This window comes from Heteronotia binoei, chromosome 9 (genome assembly GCF_032191835.1).
Source record: "Heteronotia binoei isolate CCM8104 ecotype False Entrance Well chromosome 9, APGP_CSIRO_Hbin_v1, whole genome shotgun sequence".
NCBI classification, from domain to species: domain Eukaryota; kingdom Metazoa; phylum Chordata; class Lepidosauria; order Squamata; family Gekkonidae; genus Heteronotia; species Heteronotia binoei.
Window position 1 is genome coordinate 26,849,639 of NC_083231.1, and position 15,362 is coordinate 26,865,000.

At 42.5% G+C, this 15,362-nt stretch overlaps 1 protein-coding gene across 8 annotated transcripts in view; it reads left to right on the top strand.

Annotated features, from left to right (window-relative positions):
• The window catches only part of APBB2 (amyloid beta precursor protein binding family B member 2), a 157,137-nt gene that overhangs the window by 21,839 nt on the left and 119,936 nt on the right, over positions 1 to 15,362 (top strand). For 7 of the 8 annotated variants that reach the window (XM_060246335.1, XM_060246332.1, XM_060246334.1 and 4 more), the window contains one exon: positions 256 to 1,080. In XM_060246335.1, coding sequence (XP_060102318.1) covers positions 256 to 1,080 — 825 coding nt within the window. Of the gene's footprint in view, positions 1 to 255; positions 1,081 to 9,891; positions 9,995 to 15,362 lie in introns of those variants that run through there. The other variant, XM_060246339.1, reaches the window with a different exon arrangement.

Consider the following 15,362-nt stretch of genomic DNA (forward strand, 5'->3'; position numbering starts at 1 on the left):
CCAGCTCACGCATTTTTGTCTTAGCTCAGGGAAAATGGCCCCAGAGCAAACTAATTTATGCAGTAGCTCACCGCTTTAATGCCAGTTGCTCACAAAGTAGAATTTTTGCTCACAAGACTCCACAGCTTAGAAGAGAGTATTGCAGGGGTCTATCTTTAAATTTCCCTTTTTATGCAGAGAGTTTGGTGTCGGTCTTCCAAATGATCTTACAGTAGGCCTCATGATGCCTCATGAGTATTTCTGCTTCTTCCGTAGTGGACTCTGGTGTGGATACCTTGGCGGGGTTTATGGCAAGCAACAGCGCAACGGACATTGTGAATCGGAACGGCCCTGCCACTCCACCCAACACCCTCCTCCTGCGCTCCTCCCACAATGAACTGCTGAATGCCGAAATCAGGCACACGGAAGTCAAGAACAACACCCCTCCAAAATGCAGGAAAAAATATGCACTGACTAACATTCAGACGGCCATGGGCCTTTCCGATCCTGCCGCGCAGCCCCTCCTGGGCAACAGTTCCTCCAACATAAAGCTGGTGAAGAATGGAGAAAACCAGCTGAGGAAAGCAGCCGAGCAGGGGCAGCAGGATCCTAACAAAAACCTGCCTTCTCCAACAACGACTGCAGGTGTAAACATAACTTCTGAGAAGTTGGAGGGGAAAGAACCCAACCAGCAGGATTCTTCAGGCAGTGAGATATTGCCCACCCAGCACCGGAGAACCAAGAGCTTCCTAAATTACTATGCAGATCTGGAGACATCAGCACGGGATGGTGAACAGAATTACGGGAACAGCCAAGGGGCAGGGGAGGAGAAATTCTCCTCACAGTCCAATGGTCAGGCATCGACACTGATTGTTAATGGGGATGCCTTGCCTCGGAAACAAAACAAGCTGACAAGTCCAGAAGACGGACCAGTTGCCACCATATCATCGAGTCCGGAGACAAAAAAGGATCACCCTAAAACGGGTGCCAAAACAGATTGTGCTCTGCATAGGATTCAGAACTTGGTGCCGAGCGATGAAGACTCGAGCTGGACGACGTTGTCGCAAGATAGTGCTTCTCCGAGTTCACCTGATGAAACAGGTATGAATGTGTGCTTCCGTTAAGGGGTTTGGGGAGGAAGGAGGAGGAGAGGCGTTAACATGCTAGAATAAATCCTTGCTAAGAGTAAAGGTTAGACCAATATATCAGTTGGTTTCAGGTGTTGGCTGCTAGGATCTCAAATATTGCTGATCTTAACATTTTATATTTATAGCTGAACTTTTTACCCTTTAGAGCAGCAATAACTCATCTCTAAAGTTTGCTGAGAAGTTTGTTCTTGGTGTCTCATAAGTCACTCTGTTAGAATTTTAAAAAAAGCATTAGTCCATGAATAACAATGAACTGGCAGGATCCCTGATTGGAATAGTTGTGGTTGCTACAGGCAGTATTTTCAAAAACTTGAATGCAGGATTTTTTGAAAAATGGTTCTTTAAGGCTTAGCTTGGCTTGACCTGGCCTGGCTTGGCCTTAGTACTGGGCAGTGTAGTCCTACGCATGTTTGCTTTCAAAATTTCCCAGAAGAGTTCTGTGGAATTTTACTATCAAGTAATTGTGCTTAGAGTTGAATGCCATGTGTTGCTTTTATACTGTTATTGGAAGAAAATTTATCTGCTGCTGTAGCCACCAGACCCTTAAATAGCCAAAGTGGTGCCACAACAGCAGATGAATTTTCAGGTGACGCTGCCAGTGTTTTGGTCCGTAGCATGAGATAGGGAATGATAGATATATAGAAATTTAACTAAGAATTCTTTCCCAAATGCTTTTGGTTTAATCTGTATGGAATTGCTTTTGAAAAATAAGGTAGGTTTACGGTTCCCTAATTGCAGCGTGAACCAAATTTGAGCTGCCATTGAATTCCATGTACTTTAATGACTTGAATGTGTGAACTCTGTTTGGTTGCATGATTGACTGTTTTGAGAAGAAAACAACCTTGCTCTTGTCTACTGATCCCCAGCCTCTGATTTAAGCTTGTAAACATTTCAAGAATTGAGCGTTCTGCTCTTGAAATGGCTTTGGTTTCTGAAAAAAAGCAGACAGCGTCAAGTGCTTTTGACATGTCAGGAAGATTTGCTTTAAACACCTTCTAAGCTTTTGAAAATGGATGGCTGCTTGGTGGATCTGCATTACTTTTATTTGCCTTACGAAAGCAGTTGGTTGGTTTATCATTTTGGAGCTTTTCTGTCCTGGCATTTTCCTATAGTGGATGGTGTTTGATGTACCTTCTATCCTGTTTTTGATTGGTTGATTTGCCATCTATCCTTCTTTTTACTTGAGATTTTAACTATATGCCAGCAGGGTCTTTCCACCATCCAGTTCGTTTGTTTATCATACCTATATCTCCATATGGATCTTTGCTGTAATCCAGGGCTGAGTTTGTGTGTTTGACTGAAAGATCGCTAATGCACACAGAGTGCTTCCTCATTTGTTTTAATTGAGTACACACAATATAGACACATCGAGGTTACAGTGAATCTAAAGTATATATTCAGCAGGAGCTCCATTTATACCTAGGAAGCATTATGGAGCTGGGGGGTGGGAGGGGGACAGAGGGGGGCATGTACTTGATATGCAAGGAGACCACATGCTTAAGTGATATCAGGGGTGGAATTCTAGCAGGAGCTCCTTTGCATATTAGCCCACACATCTCTGATGTAGTCAATCCTACAAGAGCTTACAAAAAAGAGCCTTGTAAGCTCTTGGAGGATTGGCTACATCAGGGGTGCATGGCCTAATATGCAAAAGAGCTTCTGCTAGAATTCCATCCCTGGGTGATATAGTCCTTAGTGGCACTTTGGGGCATAAACTGCTTTTTTTGCTGCTCTAATAAATATCAATTAATGTCAGTGCTAGGGAGGTGGTGTGCCTCCCTCACTGGTGGTCTTCAAACAGCCACGGGACGAACACTTCTCAGAGATGTTTTAGGCTGATCCTACACTGAGCTGGGGGTTAGACTAGGCCTGTGTAACCCCTTCCAACTTTGTGGTTCTATGATATACAGGACTCTCACTGGAGATTCCAGGGGCAAAAAAATGCCTCAGTACAAAATCACTACCAGTGGATGCTTTGTTACTTTTGCCTTTTTCTTTTCACTATACTTCTGTGCTAATTAGTCAAAAGAATCCACACAGGTTCTTCTGGTATGCCTTGGGATTGTTCAATGTGAACACAGTCTTCCCATGCACTGCCTTATGATCTTGCCAATGTGATTTTCTGGGTGAACGGCTAGCATTCTCTAGGAGCAAGGTCTTTTCTGCTCCCATACTGTGGAGCACCCAAATAATGTATGTCTCTCCCCATCCATTAACCTTCTAGGAAACTGACAAAAAAACCACACACCCTTGTTCCAACAAACTTGTGAGAAGGGAGACTTCTGTTTCTTGTTTTTATATTCACTGTTCAATGTATTTGTTTCGGTGATCATTGATTTTGTTTTGTTAGTTTTAACTGATTATAATCTGCATTTTTTTTTAAAAAAAGTTGTACACTGCTTTGAAAATCAGTATTGCAAGGCGGTTTATCCATTTAAGAAATAATCAGAATATTGCAGATATTTCTGATGTACATTGGTATGTTTGTCACTCGAAGACTACAGCAGCCAGTGATCACTGACATTTGCGTTCCTGTGGATATGGCATAACCAAAAGTGCAAACAGAACTCACACGTCACTTAATGTAAATTCAAATGCATGCTCATCTATGGGTAACCCAGTAATGTGTATGCACCACTCCATATAGCAGTGTTGCAAGCAGGGACATTCCTTCAGTACCTTAATTGAAGAAGGATGTGTTACATATATTTTCTATTGTGTATATGTGTATATGACCTTCCCTTAAGACTGCTGTCATTTACCGCCTTTCTGATTACTACCCCCTCCCATCATTTATTATGAACAAAACATATTTCCTTCTTTGGCTTAGTTTTGATTTTGTTTGGCTGCTGAAAACTGAGCATCCAATATAAATTTTAATTTGGTTGCAAAAAAAAAACCCAGGAGGACCAATGGTCTTAAATATGTTTCCTTCCTACTGTTTGGCAGCTCACTTACACAGTGGGGTACAAGATCTCTGCCAGCATGGAACTTGACTGAAATACCCATCTAATCCTGGGAAAGAAAATACCAAGAGAACGAGTTTCTAAGTAGCATTCTGTGGGCAAAGGGTTATAAAAGATGAATGCGTATAATAATTAGAACAAAGGAAAATGTATTATGGCTGGGATAACCTGAGACTTTGATTTATGGGGCTTACTTAGGAATAGCAGTGCGGAATATGCACTCAGTATTCATGTGCTTATGTGTCACAGGGCATATCTGAAATTTTGTGAATGTTGAATACAAGTGGTAGCGATACTGACAGATTTTTTTGAATGGCCAGAACCTTTGAAATACATGAACCAATATTGAGCATAACCTAGATGAAATTGTCACTGTGCATTGGTGCTTTAGTGACATACGTCTAAGAATATTGGCACACAAAAATTTGTTTGGGATTGTCAAAATTCACCAAGTTTTGGGTGTTCATGGCAGTATTGGAAGATCTGGAAGGAACTGTAAGAGCATAAAGCTAAGAAGAAGTAAAAGGGGGTAAATTTGGACTTTTTGAAACTTAAAATAAGCAGGAAAGTACAGAAAAATAACTGATGTTTGACATACCTGTGGCTTTGAAAAAAATACCCCAACATAACAGAGTTGCTGAGCTTCAAGACTCTGCCGTCCTTTTGAGATGTGTGGGATGTGATCTCCTGTTCAGCAAGGAAACAGAATGTAGAGACAGTCCAGAGTTTGTGTGAATTTGTGGTGCTTTCTTCTTTATCGTGATCTGATTTTCAATAATAATAATTTTTAATTTATATCCCGCCCTCCCCGCCGAAGCAGGCTCAGGGCGGCTTATTTTGGTTTTCAAAAGCTTATTTTGTTTTTTTTTAACTTTATATCATTTATACCCACCTTTTCTCCCAGTGGGGTCCCATTGTGCTTCTTTTGTTCTTCTGTCCTCCATTTTATCCTTTTAACAACCTTTAGTTCGAAGGCTGGTGGACTGATTTAAAATGGTCCACTTCCAAAGACTTATGAATTCAGTTGGTTAGTAGAAATCTGTGAGATTTAAATGTTCACTTTGATGGCTGCTCTGGGTGGTTAGAATGAGATGTTGGCTTTGGTAGCCTACAAGTGGTTCTTGGGCACTCCACTTTGTTTTGCAAGGCAAGTCTGTCTGGTCATATGTGGATATATAGGCTGATGGTTAGAGAATCATACTCATGCTGATGCCAGCCTGAACCTCTTACAATTCCATTTCCAACAATATATTTATATATAGGAAAAGAATCATTTAAAATTTGGAATCCTTGAATAGTTGAGTTTAAACAGTAACCATTGGCATCATTCTTTGAGCCACCTACATGAAGCTAAGATTTTCAAATGCGTTCACCACCAAAGGAGGTGGAAGTTTGACTTCTTAGAGAATAATTGCAATGTTGTTTGACCGTTTCAAATCTGGCTTTTGGATTTCATGTTTATTGTTACTTTTTATATGTTGTGAGTCACCCTGAGCCCACCTGTGGGATAGGGCAGGACATATGTTTGATAGAATAAATTACAGGGCTTTTTTTGTAGCAGGAACTCCATTGCATATTAGGCCACACACTGCTGATGTAGCCAATCCTCCAAGAGCTTACAGGGCTCTTAGTACAGGGCCTACTGTAAGCCCCAGGAGGATTGGCTACATCAGAGGTGTGTAGCCTAATATGCAAAGGAGTTCCTGCTACAAAAAAAGCCCTGAAAATAACTAAATAATAAAGGAAGGAAGAGAACAAGTTAGTACAAAAATATATAATAGTTGGACGATGTGGTCCAAGCTGTGCTGGTATAAACCTGTTTATAACAATACAACTGCCTGATTAGGAATTGGGATCAATTCATACATGCAGTTTAATGGTGTCATTAGCACTAAACATGCAGCTGTACAGAGGCATCTCTACACTCTGCAATCTTGAGTGAAGAGCTTCCTTATGTGGATTAAGCAGTTTCAGCTGTATCAACACGACTCCTTTTTTCCTCTTAAGGATTGTGTTGGCATGGTTGAACCACATGGGGGACCCTTTCAAGCTAAAAACTTGCCATATGGACGTTTCCCTATAGGGCTATGTTTCAGATGGTAGCCATACTGGTGATTGGCTTATGCTGGATTGATTCTAAATGATATGTAGGCAGGTTCTATCTATAAAAACCAGGAGAGAACACAAACCTTGCCTCTATCTCTTTTCATGACTTCCTCTGTCTTCCAAATGCATGCCTCAGTGCTTCCTTAATGTAGCTGGTCTGTGTGTCCACCTCCTGCCCCATTGTTCCACCTGTACGACCTCTTCCTCCCTTTGCTGTGATCTTTATACCCACTTCCTTTTTTTACTATCAGACCATTTCTACCCCTCCCTTAACTACTTCGCTGCTGCTGTAAATTCCAGAGGTGCTGGGCTGGTTATCGCCCAAGTGTCTGTTGCTAAAGAAAGAAGGAGAATGCAATCATCATTCAGGCCGTGCTTTTAAAACCATGGTTTTCAGGTTCCCCCCAAGCTATAAAACAAGACAGTGACGTATGAGTTAATTTGGCGTGATAAATCTATGCTTCAGCATTTTTCTTGAAAGCGTAGAATTCATGTCAAAATTGTCTATTCAATCTGTGTCCCTGAGTGGATGCTGAAATCTGCATACAGCAGGGAAAGGGCTACCTGGCAAATGTAGACCATGCTTAAAGCTGCATTGCTGCATAGCATTGATAGCTTTGATGTGCAAGTGGTTTGATTACCATGACTATCTGCGGACAGATCCATCCATGTCAAACTGGTATTAAACATTGGAAACCAACATGGAGAATGATCAGGTTATCACGAGGGGCTTCAGAAGTGCCACACACATGGGGGGGGTGGAGCAGCAGGGGGCATAGGGAGTGTAAATGTCCTCTGATGGGTATGCAAATTCCTGGTGGTGTTGGTGGGGGTGTCTCACTAGGTTCTTGTCCGTCCCTTGTTCTTGCCAGTTTGATGTAGTGGTTAAGTGTGCGGACTCTTATCTGGGAGAACCGGCTTTGATTCCCCACTCCTCCACTTGCAGCTGCCGGAATGACCTTGGGTTAACCATAGCTCTTGCAGAGTTGTCCTTGAAAGGGCAGCTGCCGTGAGAGCCCTCTCAGCCCCACCCACCTCACAGGGTGTCTGTTGTGGGGGGAGAAGATATAGGAGATGGTAAGCCGCTCTGAGTCTCTGATTCAGAGAGAAGGGCAAAGTATAAATCTGCAGTCTTCTTCTTCTCATCCCAAATAGATTTGTTGCATGGCTTCCTATGGGAAGGGATACAAATGTTTTCTTTCACATGACACAGAGAGAGATCAGAAGCACAGGGTACTTGCACTTCCTGTTCCCATTGCTTCTGTGTCATAGCCAGGGCTTTTTTGAGCAGGAACACACAGGAATGCAGTTCTGGCTGGCTTGGTGTCAGGGGGTGTGGCTTAATATGCAAAAGAGTCCATGTGGGAAACAATGGTACCATCAGGGGATGTGGCCTAATATGCAAATGAGTTCCTGCTGGGCTTTTTCTGCAAAAAAAAGCCCTGGTTATAGCAAAATGCACTCTGGAGACAATGTGGGAAGCTTTTTGTGGGAAGCAGAAAGCAGGGATTTAAATGGCTCCCAGCCATGTAAAGCAAACAGCTGCTTTCTGCTGTTCTCCGTGAACCGCATCAAAATTTGTCTCATGCTGATATCTCCATGCCTACTACCTCTCTGCATGTCACACCTAATGCAATCAAGCCTGCTATTGTTATTCACCTGCTATTGCCGTTCAGCATCTGAAATCACCGTTATAAAGTTTATATCTTCAGTACCTGGCATTACATTCTATGGCACATATGGCCTGGCCCAACTGAGTGACATTTATGTCAGATCCAGCCCTCATAACAAATGAATTCGATGTGTCTGCCCTACGGGGATGCCAAAAGTCAGTTGTGACTTGAGAAGGAAAGAAAACCCCGAGAGTGTTAAAAAATTATCCACCCTGGGAACCAAATAGACTAGATGTGCTACTCAGTTATTCAGTAATACTTAAATGGTATTTTGCATATCCTCAGAGGCAGGGCTAATATCCAAAGGAGTTCCTGCTACAAAAAAAAAGCCGGCTCAGAAATATACTTTTACACAGAGCAGCTACAGCAAGCTGGCTTGCAATGAATAATGAAAAATAGGGTAAGTGAGACTGGGTATTTGTTTTTGTGCTCTTTGCCCCCTCTTTCAGGGCCCCACCCACTCTGAGGCAAATTCCACACTGTGGCAGCCCCACATTGGTTTACACCTCACTCCAGTTTTCTGCCAAGTGTTCTTACTTGCCACTATGGACATGAAAGATGCAAGAAACAAAGGGCCCCTGGGGAAAAAGGATTGTGGAAAAGACTTCTTGCAGCTTCCCCTCTCTCTTTCCCCCTCCCAGGCAATCTGGACCCAAACTGCTTGCACATTTCTTCATATAGCCCAGCAAAGAAAAGGGCTAGAGGTTTGTGGATTTTTAGAAATTACAGCAAGGAATGCAGGGAGGGGGCATGTCTTCTTTCTGAAAGGGCACGGCCCCAAATATCCCTCTGTAACTACATGCCTGCTCCACGTAGGTATAGGCCCCCTCAAGGCATAATTATTAGAACCAGGGCTTTTTTGTAGCAGGAACTCCTTTGCATATTAGGCCACATACCCCTGATGTACTCAATCCTCCTGGAGCTTACAGGGCTCTTAGCACAGGGCCTACTGTAAGCTCCAGGAGGACTGGCTACATCAAAAGTGTGTGGCCTAATATGCAAAGGAGTTCCTGCTACAAAAAAGCCCTGATTATAACAGCATTTGAGAGTAATAATGGGTTTTAATTGTGGGGAGAAATCTTTTGACTATACATTTACAGTGCAGCATTATTATTAATACTGTAACAGTTTGTTCTTCCTTTGGTTTGGGAAGCTTTTAACGTATGACAAATCTCTAGGGCTTTAGTATGCAAATGAAAGTTTCCAGAGCCTTTTAAAATAATTCTTTAATTTTACTTGTATTTGACAGGGTTGGGAGGGGAGAAAACCTAGCTCAGTTTCCCTGGCCATTTTTTTCTGACACAATTTTTGGCATTGCTTGAATTATTGATTACAGTAGAGGGGAGGGACTTCCTGTTGAGAGCAGCACTCTCCCTAATAGAAGCCTTCACTAAATCAATTTCTACCATTGCTACTGCAGTGCACCTTCAGGGACTTGAAGGTTAGAAGTGTGGAGAGGGATTCTCCCCCCCCCACCTCTTCCTTTTTTTTGTTTTCAAGGAGTGGCTCTTTGCAGTAAATTTTGCTGAACTCTTTCTCTCTCTTTTGCTGGCATGTTTGCAGTAAGAGTGAGGAAGAAGGCACTGAATGAATTCTTAGAGGTGGGAGGGGAGGTTTTGGCTTGGGTCTGCAGATGAGCTGATTAAAACATGATGTGATTGATGTCAGTAGGGTCTCGGTAGCTTGTCAGCTTCTAGCAGGATCAGTCAGAAAAGACTTGAGCATCTGGCAAGCTGGAATCAGTTTGGGAGCAAACGCATCACTGCAGGCACAGGCTGCCGTAATTCCTTTACAGCTGTCTTGGTTTCTGGTGTATGGGAGGGAAGAGAGTCATTTATATGGGCAACATGTGGTTGTTTCCACTCTGAAATGCACAGGCTGTCGGATGGCCTTTCTTGCGCCCCCCCCCCAAAACTCCACTCTAGTCAGACTCATTATATAAATGTCTGTTTTGTGCAAATGTGGGGGGGTTTTTGTTTTTTTTTGCAATTGAAACTGGAGGCTTTATGGACAGGAGAGACCAGGAGCAAACATGAAGGTGTTAGAACATGTGCTTTGCAAACGTAAAGGATGCTAGTGGCCGATCAGCTAATGCTGAACTTTGGACGAGCAGCTAGTGAATGTAAGTAGTGGGCAAATTCTGTTACTGTGCCAGCTTGTTAATGCAGGATGGACATTTTAGAAGAGAAAACTGTTTTCGAGGTTTAGATCATGAAAAAGGAGGAGGTACTGTACTCCTCTCTGTTGCATTGAATATTACTGTTTCTAGCCGTTCAGAGTGGAAGAGTCTTTACCAGAGGACTAGAACACTCATTGCCTTACAAACTGAAGATTCCGCTGTTTGCAACCTTTGAGAGTCAAGTGATCTATGGAGTTCTAGATTCTTCTCTTTCTTTCTTTTTTTTGCAAGCTTGCTTTCCCTTGATGTGCTGTAATTAATCTCTGTCTCCTTTAATCTCTCGAAACAAGACACTGTCCACCGTAGTCATATTCTTCAAGTTCAAAGTGAAACAGCTTTTGGGGATGATGGAAGATGGGTTTTGAAATACCTTTTGTCATAAGTTTGACTGATAACCGAGAATTATTCTTGCCTTCTTTTTAGAAGAATGACATTTAATCACTATAACTTAAACTCAGAAATAACTGCTGCATTATTAAAAGGAGAAGTTTTATGCAAAGAATAGTGACTTGGTTTAGACTGAATGGTTTGTGATTTGCAGGAATAGTATCAATAATATGTTATTAAAATGGAATGTTATTGAGGGTGATTTTACAAAACAGTATTGTTACTAAGCATATATTGTATCATTTATACAAATGTATTTTATTGTCAGAATTGTATGTTTAAAGCTCAGCAGACTCTCCTAAAATGTTATTTTTAGGCAGTTGATGGAGTACATTTCCTTCCTTATTTAAATTCTAATTCAATAACATTTTTAGGTGAAAAGCTGGAAGGTAGGGCAGGGTCCTCCCCACCCCCCCACCCCCAGCCCATTGAAAATACTTGAGAAGATTTTGCTACCAGAATAGTTTTAATGACCAAAGATCTTTTCCTGTATGACAGAATTTGGGACAATGGTTTTAAGGTATACTCAAGCAAACATCCAATATGAAGTTGTTCCAAGTTGCTGACGTCTGTAAATATATATATATATATATATAGCCCCCTCCCCAAATTTGGTGTTATCCAAAGAGCAAGGTGTAAAAACTTGCTTGGGGCTAAGACTGCCAGACATACTTCCCACTGTTATTCCTCATAAATTCTGTTCACTTTATACAGCAAACACTACTCCCTTCAAAGAGTAAAATAACAAAAGCAGCAGTGTCCATGTAAGAAAGAAGTTCTTGGTTTCCTTGAGGCATAGACAAGACTAGATGGAAGGACTTCAATTAAGACAACCTGGATTCAAATCAGGCCCGTAGCCAAAAATTTCAGGTGGGGAGAGCTCACGGAATAAAATTTTGGGTAGAGGGGCCCCCGGCTCTGGTGACCCCCACTCTCTCTGCCTCCATTGCTATGGTGACCCCTCCCCCCCCCCCATGGCGCCTCCTCCTCCCTCCCTCCAATCCATCCGGTGAAGTGCCGGCTCCTGGGGCCGATCAGCAGGAAAAGCTGTGCCGATGCCAGTGGCTCCACTGCCTCCTCCCCACTTCCCTCCTACTCCCCCTCCCCTGATCCACCAGCCTTCGGGCGGCTTTTCCTGCTGATCAGCTCCAGGAGCTGGCGCTTCACCAGATGGGTTGGAGGGAGGGAAAGGGAGGCACTGCAGAAGGGGGGCTGCCAGAGTGGCCAGGAGATCAGGGGCACCAGAGCAACAGCAGCGGGGAGAGTGGGGCTGCCAGGAGGGGCCATACAGGTCGAACGGGGGTTTGGGTGGAGAGGCCGGGCTCCCCTGTGGCTACGGGCCTGATTCAAATCCCAGTGGAGTTAGTGTCTCAATGGGTGCCCCTAGAGCTAACCTACTGCACTGGTTGTTTGTGAAAATCAGCATTGAATACCTATACTTAACTCCTTGGAGGAAAGGCAGCATACCAGTGTAATACCAGAGTACATGGCATCAAACTCAAAGGCGATCAGATAATTCTTCATGTGACATGATGCTTGTGTTCTATATTAATGAAAAGGCATCACCACAAAAAATCACAAGGCAAGAAATCCCATGAAAGGTAGGGTCACAAAGATGGGCCAATTGCATGGGTCTTTCTTAGCTACTTCTCCTCAAGTTGATGGTGACTAGAAACAGAAAGCCCATGTGATTGGTTCTCATCCTCATGGCGATTTTGTATTCTCTCTCTCCCTAGCAGCATGAGATCAGTCTATAAAAAAACTAATTCTGCTGAATTGAGTGTACATGCTTTATTTGCTACTATACAGTTGACAATTGTGGTCATCCCATTGTGGCTATGATACCATCTACTTACCTATCATTTTGTCCTGGTCTGAAAATGGTGCAGGAGAGGTGGTAAACCAAAATGAACAAACTGTTTTATTTCACTTTGAGGAGAAATGGTCATGTAGGAATCAGGTTTAGGATTTATGAGATGAACAGGCAACAGGAATGAGGTAACTTTGTGTAAAAATAAATACTAGATAATTTGTCACAAACAAGTAATTGTTTCTGTTATTCAGGCAAGTCTTTAAAACTTGATTTTTCTTGGTAGTCCCTGCTTACATAGACAAGCATAAGCTTCTTGGTCTCACAGACCAAGTTGATGAAGGCAGGAACATTCAAACAAGTTCCAGTTTCCTTCCTTATCCACTGGCTAGGGATCACCCCCATCTTCTAGGAGCTGTTTCCCTCAGACTTGATAGGGATGGGGTACGAATCCCACTTCCCTAACTTAGGATCCTTCTTGATCCTCTCAGCAATTTGCTTTACTCTCTCACTGTTAACTGTCAACTTCCAATGCTTAACTGATAATCTCACCTGAAGAATCCCTGTCACTCAGGGTTTTCAGACTGGGTTGCAGCGTTAAGCATTTACTGTCCATCACATTTGGTCTTATAAAGTGTGTCTATTCCAAGGTCTTCCAAGGAGCTGAACTCAATCTTTGTCTGGCAGTATGAAAAAAGAAAGCACAGATGTACTGGAAGTGGTCATTGAAAGGTCTGTGGCTGGTATATCCTAGGATTCTGGAAACAGAAGTGGTTGGTTCATTATGGCACCCTGAAATTGACAGATTTTGGAATTTATAGGAGAGTGTTTGTTTGGCCACTTTGAGGAGAAGTTGGAAGCTGGTGGGCCAGGGCTATCTCTGAAAATCAAAAAATGGACTGTGAGAAAATCCCATGGTTGTGTGTCTCTTTTGCCTCTGGGGTGGGAGATTTACTGGCTCTCTTTGGGGGGGGGGCAAATTTCACAGTGGGTTCTTCAGCTAATGACCTTCGATACATGGGGAGGCTTGCTGCTTTCAGGATGCTAGCTAGAATGCTTGTTCTTTGGGGCAGCTGGTAATAGTGGATATTCTCCCAAGTAATATAATCACCAGGTTTTTTGTATATGGCTGCAATCCAAAGAATACTTTCCAGGCAGTGAGCTCTATTGAATAAAATGGACTTCTGAGTAAATATCCACAAGATTGCTCCCTATGTAGCCTTAATGAAGTATAAGAGTGGGGTGGCCAAACTTGCTTAACATAAGAGCCACATAGAATAAATAAATGTCCGATGTTTGTGAGCCACAAGACATGAATGTCAGATGTTGAAGGGAGGGAAGAAGGAAGGAAGATAGATCAGACAGACAGACAGACAGACAGACAGACAGATAGGGAGGTAGGGAGGTAGAGGTAGAAAGAAAGTAACTTTAACTTGAAATGCATTCTTCAAACTGCCGTCTGGCTTGGCTTGGAGAAATTATTTAAAGATAAAATGCCTTCTCCAAGGCAACAAATTCCGGGGTGGTGGGGGCTTCGAGAGCCACACAATATGTGTGAAAGAGCCACATGTGGCTCCTGAGCTGCAGTTTGGCCACCCTCGTCTGGATTATAGCAGAGGTACTCCAGTGCTTGTGCATCTATTCAAAATTTATGATTACTTGTGCGATTTGTGTGTGTGTGTATTAGAACATTCAGGTGTATGGCGGAAGGGAAAGGAAGGCTATTGAATAAAAAACCCTCAGTTTTAACCGTTTGTCCCTGCATTTATCCACACTACTCCTCATGGGACTCTAATATGTTTTTAGCCACATTATAACTGTAAATCTTTAAGGAAACATAGAAGTTCGCCTAATACAGGAATACCCAACATGGTGCCCACCTACATTCTTCCTTGGCACCCACCAGGGCTAGGTAAGCAGGGCTTCTGATTGGCTGTGCATATTAAAAGGCATCCTGTTAAAAAGAGTTTCTACATAAAGTGTGATTTACTTCTAGAGTTCTACATTTCCTGGCTCCCTAACATTTTGTGCCTGGCTCCGCCTCCTGTGGCAGCCATTTTGTGGATGCACCCAGCACCCTTTATCAGAATTCCAAAGGTACCTGCAGTCCCAAAAGGGTTGGGAACCCCTGACTGAATGTGTTCCTTTGTGTGTGAAAGACGAGGCTTTTAAACGAACACAGAAATTCTTTCAGAACAAATGATAATGATATTACAAATGATATTCTGTGGTGAAAGAATACTTTTGTGTGTCCTGAGTCATGGTAGCTGTAATTCAGAAATAATGTATTCCTTATGTAAATACGATTATTTGGATTATAATACGTTATAGGTTGGAGGAAATGCTTTTTGAAAAACTTAGATAGGAACTGTATTTTTAAGTATAGAGCTGTGCCACCTGGTGGACAGAATAAAAAGAACGTGTTTGAAAATAATTGTCAAAAATGCACAGGTTGCATTTTCCAGCGGCTGTAATTTCTTATTTTCACTCCAGGTATCAAAATGCAAACAGATTGCTTGTTAACATTTCTTATTTGTAGATTGACAGTGGCTGCCTTTGCTCGCTCCATCCAGCATTTCCACCTATTTTCAAATGTATGTTTTCTGTGTTGAAAAACCTATATATTTGTTTATCCATGCAGTAAATACTTCTGCAAGGATTTGCACTATGATTTCTGAGCCCAAGGGACACAGTAATATCTGGATCTGCAAGGAGGAATTGAAAAGGAGGTAAAGTGTGGGTGATCATTGCACAAATAAATAGAAAGGGATGTGGGAGGGGCAGTACAGTTGCTTTGGAGCATTGGACTGATCAGCCTGGTAGATCATTTATGTGGCTGTTCTGTGTAGACCTGCATCCCGACTTCTGGGGCTCATCCACCAACAGTGGAGCTGCTTAGGTTGAAGGAGATTTCTACAGCCTAAGGCAAGGATGTCAAACTCATTTGTTATGAGGGCCGGAACTGACATAAATGAGACCATGTCGGGCCAGGCCATGTGTGTACCTAATTAAGATAAGGAAGCAGAAATATAAACTTTTAAAGGGCACAGGTTTTTTAATTTAAAAAAAAACTTCAAACGAAACATGCTTAAACATAAGCACAGTTGGTCTTAA